Source organism: Pinus tabuliformis, chromosome 5_2 (genome assembly GCF_031772625.1).
Source record: "Pinus tabuliformis cultivar Carrire ecotype Pingquan chromosome 5_2, CPIR1, whole genome shotgun sequence".
In the NCBI taxonomy this organism is placed as follows: Eukaryota; Viridiplantae; Streptophyta; class Pinopsida; order Pinales; family Pinaceae; genus Pinus; species Pinus tabuliformis.
Window position 1 is genome coordinate 1,112,607,529 of NC_142306.1, and position 23,235 is coordinate 1,112,630,763.

The window sequence follows — 23,235 nt, forward strand, 5'->3', positions numbered from 1 at the left end:
AATAATTTTAATATATACATATATATAAATAAAATACTTTTCTAAATTTAAATTATATATAAAATAAAAGCTTTTCCAAATTTAAATTTTCCATATCCACTGCAAACAAAGCAAAATAATAATAATTATATTTATTAATAAACTAAAACCAAAACTAATATTTTTATAAAATTAATATAGAAAATGATATTTTTCTAATTTTAAATTAATAAAAAAAATTAATTATTTTAATAAATATTAGTCAAAATACATTAAAAAAGAAATTTATCACAGTGGTTTCTACTCTTCAAAGTGTTGGAAGAGTCTATTTATCATAAAAGCTCAGCCTCAAATTCAAAAGCAGCTCCTCCTCAAAGTATACAAACAAGAATATCTCAATTTTCCCTGGTCGAGACTTATAATCTATTCGAAGATAGGGAAGTTGCCATGATGGGCTTATGCCGAAACTCACATAGTTGTCTTCCATATTAAGAGTCCTCTGGCTGTCTGCATTATACAACTCTACAAATATTATGGAAATAACTGCAAGACTAGAATAACTAGGAGTCCCTATACTTATGAAGATAAAATTCAATGCAAGTCACATCTGATAAGGAAAGCTTTTCGGATTTCAAAATTAAGTGTCGTAGCAGCAGTTGGTTCGAATTCCAATGTTTTGTAGCAGATATATTTTGAGATTTTGAAATTCCCAGGCCAAGATTCGAAATTAAAGTTTATTGGTTGATAAAATCATTATGGACTTATTAGAGTGTATGTTCCAGGTTGAAGTGGAAAGGTGTTGGTTGTTAGATAAAATATTAATAACGTTTTCAAAAATAACTTGGCCCTCAAAAATACGTTCTGCACCCTTCCAAACGCGTCATGCCGGACGGTTATTTAAAAAATTTCAACGTATCTGGATGGTTTCAGAAATCTCATAAACCAGTGATTGCATTTATTGATGGAGAAAATTACAAGTTCGTCGTACTGAAATTACCAGCAAAATATTAAAAAAATAAGAAAACGCCTGAGATAAAGTAAGAGTTTAAAAGATTCAACCCTTTGAGCGTGCTGATGAGACGAACATTGGGAGAATATATGCATTTTAAGTAATTCGTACTTCTGCTCACGTGGACGACGTGCAAATGACGACGGCGTTTGAGGAGTTAGGACGACATTGGTTAATGTCCAATTTAAGCAAGCCGTACACTTTTTTTTTTGGGTTATCATGTGAGTGACCGGGAGTTTATTGGTTGATCTCTGTTTGCCAAGGTTATTTCCGACGGTGTGTTTGTACATAACGTTACATTTTACGCCAGGACCTATACGAGCAGCACATGTTGGCATGATAATGTGAGACAATCGGAAAAAAGAAAAAGAAAAGAGTACTGGAAACCTACCAAATTAGGACCACAAGTCAAATTAGGACCACAAGCCAGTGTTTAATTAGAGGCAGATCCATGTTTTGCATCGTATTTTCCCCATGTAATCAAGGAGTAATATTCTTAAGGGGCGGAGGGAATTACTGTGATTACTATTTTTGGCCCTCTGTTTACAAAGTCCCAACTTCTGGGTTCTGTTTCGTCTCAATTTTAGCCCTTCTCGTTGGAAACTCGCCGTTTGTTCTCGTTCCCAGATCTCGTCCGATTGCGACTCTGTTATTGATTGTTTTGAGGGCGAAGGAGAGGAGAGGAGAAGAATGGTGCGGGGGAAGACCCAGATGAAAAGGATCGAGAACACTACTAGCAGACAGGTTACTTTTTCTAAGCGCAGGAACGGCTTGCTCAAGAAAGCTTACGAGCTGTCGGTGCTCTGCGATGCCGAAGTGGGACTCATTGTTTTCTCCCCGAGAGGGAAGCTCTATGAATTCGGTAGTCCCAGGTGTGTACAATCAATGTGTATCTGTCCTGGTTACAATGGCTGTTTTGTTGCATAAGCGGTATTTGCACAGAGAAATAAAACCGCTTTGGCTAATAACTTTCTGGTTGTTGTGGGGTGTTGAAAGGTCATGACATTAACCGGTTGTTAATTTGGATTTTGGAAGGCTCATGGGTTTCTGATTTTCTGTGCTAGAAATGTTTGATTTCTCTTTCTATGCTTGCGTACGTTTGTCGGCTAGCTGATTTTGGGAAACCGTATTTGCATAGAGAAATGAATGCGTTCTGTGTTGAACTGTCTGGGTGTGGATTGTTGAATGGTACAACCATGGCTGTTATCTCAGGTTTTGGAATTGTAGGGTTTCTGACTGTTATGTACTCGAATAAACATTTTGCAGTTTAAATTTATGGTGTTATGTGGGTCATGTTCCAAAGGGTTTCATTCGTTTTGAAGTAATGCTTAGACTCCACTATAGCTTTCAAACAGAATTAGGGCTCCTGAAATAGGAAAGGCCCAACACCAATTCTAAAAATTCTATACCTCCACTTTATCAAAGTTATGAAAGCGTGACCAAGATATTAATGTGGATCAAACGAACATGGAGATGATATGGTAGAGATGGTTTGCCTAATAAACTCAACTTTTTAGGTTCGAGAGTTTATCAATAATGATAAATACTCAAAAATTTGAGTTATTTTATATAAAAACAATATTAATTTTTATAAAATTAAAAATTATTTATTTTATATTATTTTTTGTTACTTAATATACAGGGGATTCAAATGAGGAATTGAGGAATGTCTTAACAAAATATTTATTTTCATTATCAATCTAAAATCTGATGAAAGTTCACCTGAATGTTTTAACAGAACACTTATTCATTATCAATCTAAAATCTGATGAATGTTCACCTGAATGTCTTAACAGAGCACTTATTCATTGTCAATCTAAAATCTGATGAATGTTCACCTGAATGTCTTAACAGAGCACTTATTCATTGTCGATCTAAAATCGTTCATCAATTTTATAATTTATGTAACTCATTTCAATTTTATAAATTATTTAACATATTCAATAAAAATTTAGTATTTTATCCAACTGTACTTTTATCTTGGCTTTTCCACTAATATTGTATTTTTAATTGTAATTTCTTTTCATTTTAATCATTTTTTTTGTTTTTTGTTTTGTTTTTAAATGAGTATTCTTAAGTCTATTTTTTAGTGGCTGTCATGTATTATATTTTATAATAATATAGGTATTCTATCATTATCATTTATTATTTATTACAATATTTAAGTTTCTCATCAGTGTCATTATTATTGATGACAATTCTTTTAATTATTTTAATTTAGAGAATTATATTATATTATATTTTTTATTATTATAAGTTGTGAAATATTCTTTAATGTTTATATATTAAATATGTTTAAGTCAAATCAAAATTTTAGCATGGATAAGAAAAAAGATGACATGGATTTAGAATTTTTAGTTATAATTTTTTTTTCCTTTAAATATATATCTTTATATTTCATATTAGAAAATATTGATTACATAAAATTTCTGTGACTATTTAGAACTAATAATTGGGTAAAACCCAAAAAAAACTACTAAAATTCATCAATTTTGTAAAATTTACCTATTTAGTTCACTGTAAAATAATATAATTAATTAAGCTACAACAGTTTCCATCTTAGAAATTTCTCAACAATCATAGTTATTAATAATATTAAAATTTTTAATATTATAATCCAATATTTAAAATCACTGAAAAAATTGTAAAATTTAGATCTTTAACACATATTATATTAATAATAAATTAATAAAGTATATTAGATTTTATTTACTAAAATAATCCTTTTAAACAACTTTGTTTAGTTTTAATATCAAAATCTTATTTTTATTTATTTTCTAAATCCCTAATTAAATTGAAAATAATAAAATTTGAAATTTTAATTCTAATTATATAACTTATTTATATTATAATGTTAAATATTTTGTTAAATAAAATGTAATTATTATAATCTTAAAATGAAATAAATAATATTAAAAAAAAACAAACCTTAAATTTTATATAGAATTTTTTAATAAAATGAGTTATATTTAATAACAAATTTTAACTTACAATCATTTAAATTATTAATTTTCAATTGAAATGATAATTTAAAAAGAAATAATTCATTTATTATATTTTGAATTTTTAATTAAAATAATAATTTAAATGAATTTTATCCAGTTTTATTTTATTAATATTTGTTTTAGCTGATGTTAATCATCATCATCATATTAAAATTTGTATATTGACATTTTAAATTTTATTATCATATAAAAATAAAGCATAAAACTCATACCTTAAAATATCATTTCTTAACTGTAAAAACTATTATATTATTTTAAATGAAATTATTATATGATAAAACAATAAAAAGAAAATTGTAACTATAATAGTAAAAAACAATAAAGAAATAAAGTATGATACAAAGAATAAGAATTTTATTGTAAAGTCTTACTAGCACAACTGGTTGAGGATGGGCCTGGTAAGCAAGGTGACCCATGATCGAACTTCATGGAGGTGGTTGTGCCGTGTGCTAGGGGATGAGACATGTTAAAAATCCAGTCAGCTAAGAGCTGGTGTGGCCCCAAGGTGACTTTGACTGCTTAGATGCCCCTGGGTCTCGTCGCCACAGGTCAAGCCTAGAAGATCATACACAACTTCACAAACTAAAAAAAGATAATAAAATCTAAGATTAAAAACTAGAAAATAAATTGCCTTTATTCTCTCGCAATTGGATCAAGATATTGATATAACAGAAAGAGAAACATGGTAAAAAAAACTTAATTTTAAACTATTTCTACAACTTACAATTAATTTAGAAATAAATAATTTAAAAAATATTAAAATAATAAAAATATAAATAGATCATATATAAAAACATATAACATATTTATTTCTACTTTTATCTAATCTACTTAAAGATTAATTTGTGATTATTTATAATATTTTATATTTAACTTTTTTTAATATATAATTATCAAATGATATAGGAGAGATATAGTTTTTGGTTATTCACCTTTATATTTGGAATTTGGAAGTCAGATTTGAACCTACAATTTTTTTTTTTTAAGCTTTATATTTTAATTAGAAAATTCAGCTCAAAAGATTTGATTTTTTTTTAACTTCAATACAGATTTGAGGCTGTGATGCGATGAACATACCAAAGTCATTTTTAACTTCCCTATAATAAGGACCAAATTCTGGAACTGCAAACTTTTTTCTTAAATTATATATATAACACATTCATTTTTGTTTATATTATTAAAAAATTTCGTAAGAAAATTGTGTAAACAAGTTTAGCTTATCCAACATGTAGAGGCGACGATCCACCCAGACTCGGGAACTTGAAAACTTTTGATGATGATAGAACAAGTGCTGAGAAACCTTTAAATAGTCAAGAACACAAAGTAGTCATTACAAGAATATAGTTCAAAGGTCAAATCAATTTTTACTGATTACTTGTTAATCAATCTTCAGGTAAAAGACTCTACAGCTAACTGATTGTTCAGAGAAATGTAACTTAGCATGTTCAAAGACTTGTAATTAACAGTGAAGTTAGAAAGAAAAAGTCCAATTTCAACTGATTATCTAACCTCTTCCATTTAATCTCTGAAAAACGAAACCAATATATTCATGTCTGGTAGAGTGCGTTCAGGAGATTTAAAATAAATATTGAATTGAGGCAGATGTTTATATAAATATGCTGTTATATGGAAAACTGTCATGATTTCGCTAGTAAATTTTTTGACATTCAAATGTAAGATAATGGAGGCTTGGCATGATTTCTATATCAATTATTTTGTTGGAGATTGATACGGTAATTTGCTTGTTTAAATTACCTTTCAGATCAGAATTCACACTTCTAACTAAATTAAATATATTTTGAAATGCATTTTGACATTCAAATGTAAGATAATGGAGGCTTGGCATGATTTCTATATCAATTATTTTGTTGGAGATTGATACGGTAATTTGCTTGTTTAAATTACCTTTCAGATCAGAATTCACACTTCTAACTAAATTAAATATATTTTGAAATGCATCATTGTATTTTAATTAAGATTAAAAATATCCAGTATGGCTTGACGCTAGGCTGGTATTTATTAATAATTGTTTTAGGTTGACTTTGAATAAAAAATTAATGATATTTTTATTTGTGTTGCGTGAAGCATGCAGAAAATAGTGGAAAGATATCGAAAATATTCGGATGAAAATAGTATGAATAACACAGTTAGAGAAGAAAATACTCAGGTATGTTTTATCATTATATATTTTTTTAAATTAATAAATTTTATGTTATATTTGGAGTAAGCATTTTAATATGGGATATTTTTTTATGGGTATAATACAAAAGGATTAGTACAATTTGAGTAGTTTTAATAGTTAAAGATATGTATTACAATTTGAATAGATATAATAGTTAAAGATATGCATTTTTTTTTAAATACCCTAAGTTTAAATATAAAAGAGTAAAGTAGGTATATTTTCATAATTTTTAATAATCAAATTTTTGTGTAAAGGATCATTTTTATTCCAGGGAGGATAAAGTTTAATTTTTGAAAAAATAGTCTTTCTATCTCCTAACAAATTTAATCATGGTTTTAAAATTAGATTATTATTACTTTTTAAATTATTATTATTATTATTTATTTATGAAAAAATATGGATATTTCATAATGTTTACACACTTATCTGCTGTCTAATCATGGATCCTCTTATGTATTTGTGGCCCTTTGGCCAGGGACTCTACAATTCAAGAGACAGCTTCACAGATATTGAGGCAGTTCAAGTTCTAAGTTTTTTATTTCCCAAGGGCATATTTTCTGTCCAATTTTGGGATCAGAAATTTACAACTATCACTAAAATATGCATATGCATATTTTAGTTGTTGAGATTGCATAATCTATGTGGGGTAATTTATTTATGCATAAATAAATCTATAAATCTATTTTCAATAAAGAAAAATTAAAAATAAAAACATAGGAAGTGTGGACTTGTCATTGTTCATAATATTTGCACACTAATCTTATTTCTAATTGTGCATCTTCTGTTTGTGCATTTGGCTATAAACTCCTAGACATAACCATTTCACTTTTAAGGTATTTTTACAGATATGGACACAGTTCACTGATTCATAGACACTGGTCACAAGAAGTTTGAGGGTTACATTTGCACACTAATCTTATTTCTAATTGTGCATCTTCTGTTTGTGCATTTGGCTATAAACTCCTAGACATAACCATTTCACTTTTAAGGTATTTTTACAGATATGGACACAGTTCACTGATTCATAGACACTGGTCACAAGAAGTTTGAGGGTTACCTACTGTTTTTTTTGTTTTTATTATTATTATCATCATTTAAATATAAAAAATATTATAAATTTATGAATTTAGACTTCTGTGATCCATAATAATTGTAACATTATCTTTAGGAAAAAATCACATAAAAATCACATAAGAGAGAATCTGGTCGATGAGTTTGGAACCAGTGAACTAGCCAGTGTGGTTCATCTTCAATACAAGATGGGGAACCAGATCTAGGGTTCCCCGTCTTATCCTGAAGATATTGAGGCAGTTCAAGTTCTAAGTTTTTTATTTCCCAAGGGCATATTTTCTGTCCAATTTTGGGATCAGAAATTTACAACTATCACTAAAATATGCATATGCATATTTTAGTTGTTGAGATTGCATAATCTATGTGGGGTAATTTATTTATGCATAAATAAATCTATAAATCTATTTTCAATAAAGAAAAATTAAAAATAAAAACATAGGAAGTGTGGACTTGTCATTGTTCATAATATTTGCACACTAATCTTATTTCTAATTGTGCATCTTCTGTTTGTGCATTTGGCTATAAACTCCTAGACATAACCATTTCACTTTTAAGGTATTTTTACAGATATGGACACAGTTCACTGATTCATAGACACTGGTCACAAGAAGTTTGAGGGTTACCTACTGTTTTTTTTGTTTTTATTATTATTATCATCATTTAAATATAAAAAATATTATAAATTTATGAATTTAGACTTCTGTGATCCATAATAATTGTAACATTATCTTTCGGAAAAAATCACATAAAAATCACATAAGAGAGAATCTGGTCGATGAGTTTGGAACCAGTGAACTAGCCAGTGTGGTTCATCTTCAATACAAGATGGGGAACCAGATCTAGGGTTCCCCGTCTTATCCTGAAGATATTGAGGCAGTTCAAGTTCTAAGTTTTTTATTTCCCAAGGGCATATTTTCTGTCCAATTTTGGGATCAGAAATTTACAACTATCACTAAAATATGCATATGCATATTTTAGTTGTTGAGATTGCATAATCTATGTGGGGTAATTTATTTATGCATAAATAAATCTATAAATCTATTTTCAATAAAGAAAAATTAAAAATAAAAACATAGGAAGTGTGGACTTGTCATTGTTCATAATATTTGCACACTAATCTTATTTCTAATTGTGCATCTTCTGTTTGTGCATTTGGCTATAAACTCCTAGACATAACCATTTCACTTTTAAGGTATTTTTACAGATATGGACACAGTTCACTGATTCATAGACACTGGTCACAAGAAGTTTGAGGGTTACCTACTGTTTTTTTTGTTTTTATTATTATTATCATCATTTAAATATAAAAAATATTATAAATTTATGAATTTAGACTTCTGTGATCCATAATAATTGTAACATTATCTTTCGGAAAAAATCACATAAAAATCACATAAGAGAGAATCTGGTCGATGAGTTTGGAACCAGTGAACTAGCCAGTGTGGTTCATCTTCAATACAAGATGGGGAACCAGATCTAGGGTTCCCTGTCTTATCCTGAAGATGAACCACACTCGCTGGTTCGAAAAGCTTCGACCAGATTCTCTCTTATGTGCTGTTACAATTGTAAATTTATTATAATTTTAATTCCTTAAATAAAAATATTTTATTTGATCTTTTATGAACCATTTTGGTTATTAATAAAAAGTGACCTGGCAAAGTACAACCAAAACATATCCAAACCAAAATACAGAGTAAAAACATGTTCAAACAAAAATACAGAGTTATTTGCTGCTTAAATTTTCGAGATATAGACATAGTTCACTGATTCATAGACACTGGTCACAACAAGTTTGAGGGTTACCTACTGTTTTTTCTTTTTATTATTATTATCATCATTTAAATATAAAAAAATATTATAAATTTGTGAATTTAGACTTCTGTGGTCCATAATAATTGTAACATCTGAAAAATTCACATAAGAATCACATAAGAGAGAGCCAACCAGCCAGTGTGGTTCATCTTCAGTACAAGATGGAGAACCAGATCTAGGGTTCCCCATCCTATTCTACTAGCTGGTTCGAAAGAAATTCTCTCTTATGTGATTTTTTCAGAAAAATGCTGTTACAATTATAAATTTAGTTTAATTTTAATTCTTTAAATAGAAATATTTTATTTGATCTTTTATGAACCATTTTGGTTATTAATAAAAAGTGACCCTGACAAAGTATAACCAAAACATATCCAAACCAAAATGCAGAGTAAAAACATATCCAAACCAAAATACAGAATTATTTGCTGCTTAAATTTTCCATTATCTATTATTACTATATATTTTATAGAACTACTTAATATACAAATAACTTTGTAAAACATAATCTATTCAAAATATAAAACAGCTGATAGTTTCTTCTGATACTGAACTAAGTGGTACTAATTTTTACTCACAAGTTTATGATTTCAAAAAACTGTGACATTGTATCTTCCTCCACTGATTTCTACTTAGAATTTCAAAAAACTGGCTATATCTTCCTTTCGTAATTCTCTTAGAACAGTATTAGAAGTTTTTCAATATTTTATTAATAATTTAAATTCTCATAATATTAAAATATGATATATAAATTTGTAAATTTATTTTTAATTTAATATTTACAAAATATTTATTTAAATTTAATATTTCTTATCCCCTTAGAATTAAAATTCTACGAATAATAATAACCCGTCATCGTTGTTTATGTCAAGATTTGAAATCTTTTCGGGATAATCATAAATTAACTAATACAAACATATCTAGTATACCATCAATTCTGTGTAATGAGTACGATGATCAGATTTTAATAATTTATCATGAATTGGTACGATCTTGCTAAGGACATTAGCAGATTTTTAAGTAGATTGTCGAGAAGAATTTAGAATCTCACAAAGTGTTTTCTATGAAACTATCAATTCCTTAGTTCAGTCTCTCTGTTACTTTTAACTTGTATTATATACAAACAACTTAAGTTTATGGTGTAGCCTTTAACTTTATATATTGCGTAGCCCTGAAAGATTCAAAGCTTAGGTTTATGCTTACGTTGAAAAGTTTATGCTGTTACGTTGAAAATGCCAACGCTGTGTGCTGGAGTTACCTCAATTACGTTGAGGGAAAGACACCTAGTCTTTCCTAGGGAGCGATATTTCAAGGTAGAAGCTTAGCAACACCATTAGGACTTGTGAAACTTTGGTGAAGGAAACTTTTATTCATCTCCGGTGTAAAGATTTATCCAAGTCACTACGAATGAGTTATGAGTTGAAGAAATCCACTTATGAGTAATTTCCAAGTAAAGATTTAGTAACATTATTATGAATTGGGAAACTTTTGTGCATTACAGCTTCAAATTTCTAAATAAAAAATTAGCAACACAATTATGACTTGTGAAACGTTTGTGTAGGAAAGTTTCAATCCATTTCTATTTTAAAGATTTGTGGAACTTATTCAAAAAGACTTATAAATTCAACTTGCAATGTACTTGAGATTATCAATGGTTTTAGAAATATGTATTAGTTTTTTTATAAATATCTATCACGATTTTTAGTTAAGTAGATTTAACAAATTGAAACATTTTTTTGTTATAAGTGGTTGGAATTTGGGCAAAAAAATTTCAAAAAATCTTGTAGAGGAAGTGTTTGAATCTTGTTTTTGATGGTGGAAATGGATTCAGCACCATGAAAAACGTCTAGGACACCTAAAATTGTGAAGTTTAACAACTATAACTTGGATTTACAAAAGTCCTTGCCCGATTTTCTCTAAATATGATGGGAATTTCCATAACTTTTGAGGCAACTCCTCAGGCCAGTTAGACTACACCTAAAATAAATTTTATATATATATATATATATATAATAAATTAGTTAATATAAATTTAATCTTTATAGTTAAGTAGATTTAACGATTAAAACATTATTTTCCATAAATATATTATAAATTTTAATTGAATCATTCAAATTATATATATATATATATAAAATAAATTAGTTAATATAAATCTTAAATTTGAAATAAGTAGAATATACATGAAAAGGGTGGCAAGAGTATTTTGGTCTTTATGCAACCTAATTATTTACCTCCAAACTTCCAATATCATACATCTAAAGTTACCTCAAAATATTGGAATACTTATGACATCTTTGGTTCCATCAATGTAGTTTTTAGATAGTCTTAAATATATATTTAAAAGTGATTATAAGAAGTCACATTAACCGACTACAATGAAATGATATTTTAAGGTCCGCGACACCAAAAATAGTCTATGAGACAATTAGTTTCTTGTTTTTGGTTCTTTTTCCGGTTCAAATTGATGATGAGTTGGCCCAACCTTCCAACAATCTCCTCGCTAAAAAGACAATGCCAAGAAACTGATGCTAACATGTTCTCATAACTTTCTCAGATGCCTTTGAATGCATCACATTCCAAAATGAAATGTTTTCTGATTCCACAAACCCATACGTACAAAATGTACACACCTATTCTACCCAGACTTCTTTAGACCTTTACCACCGTCCTATTTCACACCAAAATTGATATTAATCCTTTATTGAACAACAAAAACTTTTACCCTCCAAATAAGTATAAGTATAATTAAGGTAAATAAGTAAAACATAATTTTCACCAACATTTATTCTCTTGGATTGACGGGCTTAGGGTAAATACGTAAAGCATAATCATCACGTTATATTATAAAATGTACTCGATTAATCACCAACATTTGTTCTCTTGCATTCACGGGCTTAGTGTTCCTCAGTGTCCTTAACAATTGCGTACCAAGCGCGTAGTCTAAATAGGTAATGTTTTTGAGTTGAAAATTGTAGAAATGGACTTAGAACATTTTCACAATTAGATTTTTTTTGAAGAATTTCAGGCCCAATTTTGTCCAAATTAAATTATGGCTTTTTTAGACAACAACCCTCATACCAAGTGCACTTACTACATCTCCATGGGTTAAAATTTTGGTTAAATAATTATCATTAAATTATTAATAAATAATTTATGTTACAAATTATTAAAATATTTTTAAAATTACATTTAAAAATAAGTTTATTATTTTAATTTAGATGATATTTTGTTAACTTTAATTATTATATTAATAATTAATTTGTAAATTATTAAATCTTAATAAAAATAAATGAAAATTTCCTAAAATAAAACACTTAAAGCAAAATGTGAACATTTATAATAATTAGAAGATATATTTATTAGTATTTCATTGCATGGCACAAGAACTACAAAGAAGATGTATTTACTAGTGTCTATTTTACATTAGAAAATAACTTTTTTGCTTACTAGCAGTGAACTTCATCACCCTATTGGCATTGACTTTGCAACTTGCATCACCTCTTGTTAACATAGGTAATTTTACAATGCATCTATTTCTCTACACGGCTTTACCACCATAATGTGCACTTTGTTCTTGTTTGATTATGGGCACTCTTTTATTTTATGGTTCCATGCATCACCTCTTGTTAACATAGGTAATTTTGCAATGCATCCATCTTCTCTACACGGCTATGCACTCTTTTATTTTATGGTTCCTTGCATCACCTCTTGTTAACATTGGTAATTTTGCAATGCATCCATCTTCTCTACACGGCTTTACCACCATAATGTGCACTTTGTTCTCTTCTGACTTCGAGCACTCTTTTATTTTATGTAGATACTATGACAACTGGCACAAAGTACATGGGGTTTGGTATACTTTTGTGCAATTGTCTAACTTCTCCACAGTTAAAATAGCTTGATCTTCTCATGCTTGTATATTTGCCGGATGCTTTTCCTTTGAATGTGGCATGTTCTCTTCTTGTATTATTGTTTGTATATTTTACTCAATAAGTGTTTATTGCAATCTCCTTCTCTGACTACAATGACCTATAGTTCACATCATGTCTTATGGATTTACAAATTTGTACGGTGGTGTGTTTGTTGTAGTTTAATACTTTTGTAGTCACTTGTGTCTCCATTGTCTATATTTTGCACTTAGTTTGGCTTAGATCTTCCAAGGAATGATGATACTTTTGCAATATAAGACAATGAGGTCACTTATGTCTCCAATGTCTATATGTTTTGCACTTAGTTTGTGTTAGGTCCCTATACTACTAGTGTAGCCCCTTATTGTTATTATTGCAACCCCCTTATTGTATTGTTGTGCCCATGTAGTCCCTATGTTGTTATTACTGTGCCCCATAGAAGCCTACTATTGTTATTGTTGTGCCCCTACAATATTATTGTTATGTAGGCTCTAATTATATTGGGACCACTTATACTCCTATATAGAGAAAGGAGGTATTGTCATTTGTATCATCCAAGAATTGTTCATTTGTGTAATGTAAAGGAGGTTGCCCGGTTGATTTTGAAGGTGTTGATCTATCTTTTCTTCTATTTTGTGAGCTGGTTGCTTAACAGTTTGGCTTGTATCTCCCAAGGAATGATTTGGCGCGTCTCCACCATCGTAATTACTCATAATTGGGCATTCATTCTTGTGGTGCCCCTTTGTTCTACATAGAGTGCACCATATGTTACCACTCACTGCATTTTCCTTGAATAAATATTTCAATTTTTATCTCAAAGTAGTGAGTTGGCTATGAATCTATGTCATTTGTAGTGATGAATCACCACCTCCATGTTTGGATCTCAGACCTATAACTATCTCTAAAGCATTTGAATGAGAGTTGTTATTTTTTCGTGTAAGGGAATACCTTGTGTTGGACATCATAAATCATGAAAGTCATCTCTAATGGTAGTCCTTGACAAATTGGGCAACCTCCTACTTAATCTCACTAAGCTTTGTCATGCACTATTGTTATCACTTGGTTTTTAAAACACATTCATTAGGTCCCTCATTATCCTGTCAAATTTCCATATCTCATTTGTAGGGGTGCTATCCTTATATTTCATTTACCATTATAGGGTATAGTTTTTGAATATGGTTTGCAATTATGTAGTTTTCATTGCATCAAATATAATTTTATTCATTGTTTGTATGGGATTGCATATGAAACTTTGTTTCTACACATTACATCTTTCGATCTCATGGAACACAAAAGTCTGAGCATTGGATTGATTGATGTTCCTACCATTGAACATTTTTAACTCCTTGCTATGCACTTCCTCTAATTGGTAGTGCTTCTCCTATTCTTTGTTGAATTATAGTCCTAAATTATGTTTATATCGAACTTTCTCCTTCCATGAACAACATGTGCGCGGATGAGTGATTTGAAAAGGGGATTATACTAACATTTCAAACTATTTCTTTGTTGGATCCAAAAGATTCCTCTAACCTCGTGCTTGAATAGGGTTGCAACTTGAAGTGTCCTCACACATATTGAATTTGTCTTCAACATTGCTTTAAATATTAATCAATTGAAGTATCACATTCATCTGTTTTCATGCTTTCAACATTCTTATCAACTGTTGGGATCTAGTATCATCTACTTCTATTGTACTATCATCACTTTTAGCATGGGATAGGGATGTTGTCTTTTGTGCTTTACCTTCTTGTAGTGGATTGATTTCTTTCACATGCATGTTGGAACAATCTTCATGTGCCTTTCTTTTGTCTATCTCTCACCCTACCACTACTCTTTTGCCATGTCTCCTTGCCTTTTATTTTAACTATCAAGCAATCTTTTCTAAATTATCTTGTGTAGTGCATTCTTCCTGTCATAAATCTATGTGATTTCCTTCTTCTATGCCTTTGGATCCATATTCCTTTTATTTTCTCAGCTCATCTCCTTTATTTCTTGCCCTACCCGTCAAGATGAGGGACTTGCACTACTATGGCACCTAACCTCATCGACATTGATTCCGTTTTGATAAATAACATCTTAAGTCACAATGGTATATCTTCTAGTTATTTATCTTTTGGCTCGTTCTCAATACTAGTTCATTAGCATTAAAGGAAGAATTATACTCTAACAAATTCTCAAATGTGCCCCTCTTTAATCCTACTAAATTGAAAATGAAATGTTTGGATCCACTTTGAAACTTGGTGCATAGGTTCTTCAAAACTACAAAATAGGGTGCCAAAGCTAATCATTAGGAACAATATAGAGAATAGTAGGGATCCAAAGGAATGATTTTAATTTGTGCCAAGGATGAAGAATTGGAGGTAATAAAGTTATCAACTCTATGATATATGCCTTATCACAATAGGTGAATGGTAGTGAGTAGAAATATGGTTAACCATAATAAGGGTGAAGTAACTAGAAATGAAGAATGGGTGGTTTGAATGAAAGGTGATTGGATAGAATCAACTAGCTTAGGGCTACCATCAAGGTCAAAATTCAACAAGTCGGGTGGAGTGGTGGGTTGGAGATAATAATGATAAGAAATCTACATGTGGCTATGTTTTAACATGGTTTTGAACAAACTATTTGGTCTTGTAAAAGCTAGGTGGTTTATTTATCAATAATCATAAAGTTGTAGTGTTATGCATTATAGCACAAAGACCATGTGGATTTGATGTCTCATGGGTGATTTATGTTTTCCATTGGAGTCATTTATTATGGTATATTGTGGAAATCAAAGGGTGATAGAGGTTGTAGAAAATCCTGTTGCACATAGCAAAATGAAGCAGCTGGAGCTTTATCTTTATGCTTATTATTTGAAATAGTCAGTAATGAAAATATTGTGAATCTTGTTTGTTGTAGAAAATATGATTAGGTTGTTGATATCTTGATGAAGTTTCTATTAGAAGCCAATCTTTTGAAAGTTTGAGCTATGCTTAGTTTTTTAGAAGCCACAATTTTGGGAGTGTATAGAAGTAATTTCTTCTCTTGAATCTCTAAAGCATTGTGTGAATGAGGAGGTGTTAGAAAAACAGGTTGTGACATGGGTGACTATTGCGGAGATGTATCAATACCATCATTTTTCAAAACCATGGGATTGTAACCCATGAATGGCCAAAATCCAAGATTAACCATATTGATTCAATGACGGACGTGGATAGCCACCAATTTCTACTCAAATCATATTGCAAGGGTTAAGTATTAGGTAGGGAATCTCATAGTCGTGAAATTTAGTAAAAACCAAATATTAAACATGTTGATTTAATGGAAAATGTGGATAGCCATCAATTTTCTCTTGGATTAGTCCTCCCCCTTTATGAAGCAATGGTCCCCATTGCATCAAGTTCCCTCATCAGATGGGTAAACGTTTTCTGAATTTGGCTCTTGGTGAGACATTTGCCTTGTGCTAGCGAATATCCTTCATCTTGGTTTCCATGATTCAATCCATTGTAGCCTCAAACTCGTGTGGAACCCACTGTTGGTAATGTTGTTATTTGTACATGGCATTGGCTTTTCACAAGACATCATGATCTTGTTATTGGAGGCTTTGGATCTATTCAACAATTTGGGTTGCTCAATTTGCTTTGACTTGAGCATGGAGGGACTCTGTTGGTGAAGATGCACTGGTAAGAGTCACATACATGAGGGTTGTTGGTTGGAACCCTGAGCACGTTTGAAAAGATCTATGGTCAATAGAGATGTGGAAAGCTTTGTTATATTGTGGGTATGGAAGGTTGTCGTCCCATGTATGTGGATGTTTGCCTTGGAAGTGTAAAGGCACTCTTGTAGGTGAGGTGAATATGTCATTGGACCCTTGTACAAGCTTGTTTACATGTTTATCTTTTATAGAGAGAGCTTGTGCCAAAGTTGTGGAGGCCATTGTGACCTTTTGTTCTCCTTTTGGAAGAACCATGAAGGGAAAAAGTTGGAAGTATGGAAGACTACATTTCTGCATTGTTTTTCCAACATTAACGAATTTTTTGTAGTTGGAACTAACTTGGTATCTCGCAGAACTGATACCCTAGAGTAACAATGAAACTACTAGGTCAAGACTCACAAATAACTTAGTGTTTCTACCAATAAGGTTGTCCTAAAAGAACATCACAAACTTCTAGTGGGGAAACATCACATAGTATCTCATCTTTGAAGGCATTGATGCCATGGGATAGGTGGTATTGTTGGATGATGTAGATCTCTTGTCCTTGGTTCAACCAACCAATAGTTTATGGTTGGGGGCATGTCACTATCAGTAGTTTGAATCTCTTGATGACCTTAGTGGAGATCAAGTTTTTATAGCTCTTGTTCTCAAAAATGAAGTGTAGTTGGGTCCCCTTCACCCACATCTGTAAATTAAAGATGTGCTCCCCCTCCTTAAGCTTCTTTGATTCTTCTAGATGTATCTTCACAGTGGTATCATTAGGTTCTACATCGATGATCAACCTTTATCATGTTTTGAATTATATTTTGAGTTGGGATCCATTTCCTTAAGATCAACCAATGAAAATTGTCTCGAGGAGAATTCATCACTATGGATTTTATGGAACTAACACCACTTTCTAGTGTCCTCCTTTGCTGGTGATTGGGGTTGGTTTGATTGAGATTGGCTTTCCTTGCTTTGTCTCTTTTTCTTTGAGTCAGGGTCACCTTTTCCAAGCTTCTTGTGTAGAGAATTTACAGACTCAAACTTTTGCTTATTCGTCTTTGTTAATTTGTGATCAATTTTGGCAACATATTGAGAACCGACATCTAGTGAGGAGATGTCCAAGAAGTCTTACCTTGTTTGGATGTAACTATGTATGCCACTATGGTACTTTAGAACCACGTACCTCTCAAAGTCTTTGATAGCCAATTTTGTATGCAAGGTATAGAAAATATTGGTGTAGTCTAGCACTCTCCTCTCTCTCCTCCATCTTATGTACTAGTCATCATAGAAGCCGACAGGGTAGAGTTCCTCCTTGAGGGCATATACAAGTTATTCTCAAGTGGTTTTCTTCTTTAAGGACATAGATTCATCCACTATGTATCCCTCTAAGTAACCTTCCCACCAAGCTATGACATGAAGAATGGTTTTAAGGAGTGCAAAACTAATCCTTACACTATCATAAAGTTTTTGGATAGAGTAATAACCCTCAAGCATGTTCAACCATTTTTCTAGGACATCTGCATCTATCCAACTTTCAAATAAAGGGATATCAAAGTTAAATTCTATCTTTAATGGTGTTGTAGTTTCGAAATTGCTTCTTGTTGAATGTTCCTAAGCCACTGTCGGCATTCGTCAAAGGATCTATGTGAAATTCCCACCATCTTATTCTCTTCATGTGAATTCTTCATCACGCATTAATTTAATAGGATCTCCTGCTTGGTGCTCCTCTTTTCTTCCACCATGGGAGGTCATAGTTTGACAAGAGTGGTTTTCCTCAAGTGAAACTAGCTTGAGATTCATTTCTTTATTCGATGATCTCATTGAGGATGTGCTCGGAAATGACAAGGAGTATATTTTTTACATGAAGATTTTCATAGTTAACATTATGATGTTGAGAGTTTCCTTTGGAATACTATGTGTTCTCATTGAGGTGTCTGACGTTCGAGTGAACACTTCACCCATATTCAGGGACAAAAAGAAGTGCTAAAAAATGTTGCCTATTTGAGGAGTGAAACTAAATATCAACAATAGAATATGTCACAAGTGTATTGAAAATAATGTAGATGAAATAATAATATGAAAATAACCTAATTCTCTTTATTAAGTCGTAGAAATGTCATAAGACTACATCATGAGAAAGTTAATGGCTTATACAAAGGTGAAGCCTCGTATTTTATATTATTTACATGTGCCTTTCCACTTAGAAGTCATATACTTCCATTATTTGTTTTTTTATTTAATACCATGGGTAAATAGCATGGTGAATGTCATGGGTGACTACTATGTGGAATTACCATGGTGAATATTGTGGGTTTGTAAGCCATGAATGGAAAAAAATCCAAGATTAATCGGGTTGATTTGATCGAAAATATGGATAGCCACCAATTTCCACTGAAATCATATTACAAGGGTTAAAAATTAGGCGAGAAATCTCATAGTTGTGAAATCTAGTAAAAATCAAAGATTAACCATGTTGATTTGATGGACAAGGTGGATAAGCACTAATTTACACTTGGATCAATTTACTCTGAAGTAGCTAGTTTTACTTTGGGTTTTTGAGCAATCAAGTTATATTTTTAATGAATAATTTGGGTTTTATTTCCATACATATTTCACAATATTTTGAGTGTTATTGTTGCAATCTACATTATTTTGTCGTCGTAATATAATAGATTTGTATATTTTTTAAGGATCGAAGTTTCCTTTGATATTTTATGTAGTTTTTATATAGTAAACCAACATGACAACAAACAATTAACTCCTCTATCTCAAACTTAGACCCCATTTAAGGCACTAGTATTTACTTGGTTGGGTGAGCTATCAAACAAGAATCCTCTTATAACCTTCCCAAAGGAAGTTGGGCTTTAAGAGTGGGGATTTAGGCCTAGGTGATAATGTGACCTCATCCCATGTGTGTCAATCACAACAGGTTGTCAAGATCTTAGCAACCTTGTTAGTTTGGTCGTTAACATTTTTTGGCACTTGTTGTAGGGCTACAACCACCCTCCAAAATTTTGGCTCGCATGCAAATTTAGGAGCCTACCTCGAATCTTGCGATTGATTATCTTTGGTCACTTGTTGGTAAGTTGATGATTTCAAGCTCCCCTCCTTGATCTTAAGAGTTGTCTGCGTTCTCATCTTCATGCAGCATGCATCATATTTGGATGCAGGGGTTGTTGTTTTCCATGCTAAGGGGATGTTGTCTTGCTTTAAGGGAATTGTACGTGTATGAGTTGTTGTCATCACATAGACATGTTTCACACTCACCTCACGCACTCACGTCACGAAGGTTGTTGCATCAAGCAAAGTGTGTCTTATGTATTCTGGATGGTCTACGTTTGCATATGTTTCATTGATCTCACATTTAGCCATTTTCCAAAGCAACCTAGCGTCATCCAGCTTCTTGGAACCATGCACTTTGTTTCTGCGACCATCAAGCTTCCCCCCTTGCTTGCTGAAACCCCACAGTGCATAGATACACCAACCTACCTTTCTTGCTGAAACCCTGCAGCCCGTAGAGGCCCCAGCCAGCATTGCTCTCCAGGATTGCGTAGAGTAGTCCAACAACACTGTTAGACACATACATGGCAGCAACAGAATATGAATGATAAGCATGAGTGTACATTTATTATTGACATGATATACATTTATAATACATAGGAATGACCTTTGGATTCATATTCCAAGTGGTCTCTTGGACTCCCTTTGGCTTTTCAGCATCCACACCAACCCTTAGAGAATTATGTGTCCAACATTCCCCCCCTTTATCTGAAGGGGTATGTATGAGTCCAGGAAGAGAGCTATAATACAAAATGTGCAAAAATGCATGGCAGCACTAGGCTGAATGTGCTCTCTAAAATTTTTATACAAGGGAGGTGGTTTAAGGATGATCACCAGCACTCAAATGCTTAGTGCAGTTCCCGGAGCTCTTCCAAATATGGCATGAAGCTGAGGTGTTCTGCTAGAGGAAATGCTCCTGGTGTTTTGAAGAGGGAAACCTTCAACCTTGAAAGGGAGGTCTCACCCCACATAAAAGGGAGAACCTCAACCTGAAAAGGGAGGTCTCAACCTGTGATGGTTTAAGGATTACCAACAACTCTCGAATGCTTAATGTAATTCCTGGAACTCTTCCAAAACTAAAAAGAAGCTGAAGTCTTTTGCTAGCGGAAGTGTCTCCAATTCTTTGAAGAGGCATCACCAACTGAAGGCATGCTCAAGGGCATCTTTGTTTCTGGCTACAACTCTGAATTTGGTATGGCAGGCTGTGGCTCAGGCTCGATTGATGTGGCTTTGAAGCTTGTAGATGACCATTACCTCCCCCCTGTCAGATACAAGGTGAGATGATTGAGAAAACTCAACTACAAGACTATTTAATACTCTAGAACACGTTCGAACATGACTGAATATCTTCTTGGCTGTTGAAGCCCATTGCCAAGAAGCGATCCATCCAAGATAAATCTTTGTTTTTGCAAGAGGCTTGTTTTTGAAGCATTTGTTTGAAGAATGACTTGTTTTATGACATTGCTTACATGGATGAAGATCAAAACAATGATTTTTCATATGGCCAACTCGGTCACAATGTTGGCATATCACATTCTGTTGTTGTTGCTATGGAAGAGGAGTAGAATTTGGAACAGCTGAAGGCGAACTGTCATGAAGGAATCTAACACTTTGAAATTGAATGGGCTTTGAGTAATCTGGAATATGAAAGGAAACCTCCTTATCATATCCAAGACTTGTTTTGTGCTTGTTGTGAACAAGCTCTTCCTAAGGACTGATGATGGGCTTGGGAAGTGCAAATTGAACTTTTGCTTCTGCATGCAATTCTGCTCCTCCATTGGGTACCTGGCAATGTGCACTCACTTGACAAGTTTTGTGATCTCAATGAAACTACTTTTTATCATTTTGATCCAGACCCTCTTCACAAAACACTGTTAAAACAACGAAAGACTTCGCAAGAATCACCTATGGATTTTTAGGACCGCTTCCGAGTATTGCAATTTGAAGCTCTGAAAAGTTAGATGAAATTTCATTATCTCATGGGCAGATTTGAATATTGCCTTACCAAATCTGTCAATCCCAAGATGAAGTTGAAATTCAACCCTGCTCAACGTACTTCGGTGAGGGAGCTGCGCAATCACAGACAGACACAGTGGTTGTCACAAGTGGCTATCAGCAGTCCCCTCATCAAATAACCTCACCACCGAAGAGTAATGTGGGAGGACATGCACACACATCTGTTCAACTATCATATCCCCCCCGGCATCACTTCTCTCAATGTACACGCAGATTTGGTTGCGAAGCCCATGGGTTGTCACATGCCTTTGTTACCACAACCTCTGTCTTCGTGTTCTGCAGATCCTCCGGATTGCACTGTCTTGTGTTCTTCTGTTCTGGACTCTACACCTGTTGTGAACGAGGATCAAGCCATCGACGGAGTTGATGTTGCACAACCAACTTGCGCTGTTATTCATGATAAGTATAACTGGGAACTTGAACATCAACCTGCGGTGAAGGATGATCTCCTTTTCTCTGCGCTTCCTTTGCTTTTTTCTGAAATCTTTGGTGATTCCGCTATCTCTGATTTTCCATGTGTAAATCCACCAATGGATGCACCCATTGATTATCATTTGCAGAACACACTAAATGTAAGCCTATCATTCGACAGCGGAGAGGAAAAATCGTTCGTTGAACATCCAATTGATTTTTCATTTGCTTTTTCCTAGAAACATAGAGGGCGAACTTTCTTACTTCTAATCTGCCCCTCTGTGTGATTCATCATATCATGAGGATGCCGACATACATTTTGAATTTTCTGATCTTAGTTGTCGTGATCTCTGTACTTCATCATCTGATCACGATGTTGATTCACACGTCGTTAATCTACCTAAGACACTTGTCTCCGATGATCTATCTATTGACAAAGTGGGAACCCCGCAGGTTGTCGAGGCACTTCAACCTGCGTTGATAGTTATGTTAGGCCCTCATTGTCTCGAGGTTAGTTTCACATCTGGTCAAAAAAATTACGAAACACCTCAGGCTCCTCATCACTCGTCTGTATACACTGAAGACTAGTCCAACACTCAGATTTCACTTCCTCCACTTGAACTACATGATGCCATTGCTCATGAATTGGAGGAATCTTACACAGCAAGCACACGTGCACGACGCAATTTGTCTTTGTTTCTCTCGTTTGCTTGCATGTCACAATCAAGAGTATGTGTATGCTTAACATCTGCATGTAGTGTCGCACAACACCATGGTAATTCCACGGATTGCATATCATGCGCTTGCACTCACTTATGTTCTGTGGACGCATTTAAAGTCATAATGTATTTGTCTTCATTATTATATCTTTCATGTTTGTTGGTTTGCATGGCTGTGTTGTTCGCGAACCATGCCCTCACCAACATGGGTTGACCAATGCATTGGTGGATGCATTAGAAATATCACTTTACGTAACCAGACCCATGCACTATTTAGCATAGGAGTAAGAGTAGTGTTTGCTTCCTTGCTTTGCATTCTGGTTTGCATGTTTGCTTGCTTTCTTTCTTGTTGTGGTTTGATTGCTTTGCTTACTTGTTTCG

The 23,235-nt window shown here is 32.6% G+C and overlaps 1 protein-coding gene across 1 annotated transcript in view; it reads left to right on the forward strand.

The window, feature by feature from the left end:
- The first annotated feature begins 1,628 nt into the window (after window positions 1-1,628).
- The window catches only part of LOC149163121 (MADS-box protein SOC1-like), a 168,993-nt gene continuing 147,386 nt past the window's right edge, over window positions 1,629-23,235 (forward strand). Inside the window, exons 1-2 of the mRNA XM_089437543.1 lie at window positions 1,629-1,860; window positions 6,079-6,160. Of these exons, the coding sequence (XP_089293669.1) occupies window positions 1,679-1,860; window positions 6,079-6,160 (264 nt within the window). The 5' untranslated portion in view covers window positions 1,629-1,678. The remainder of the gene's footprint in view (window positions 1,861-6,078; window positions 6,161-23,235) is intronic.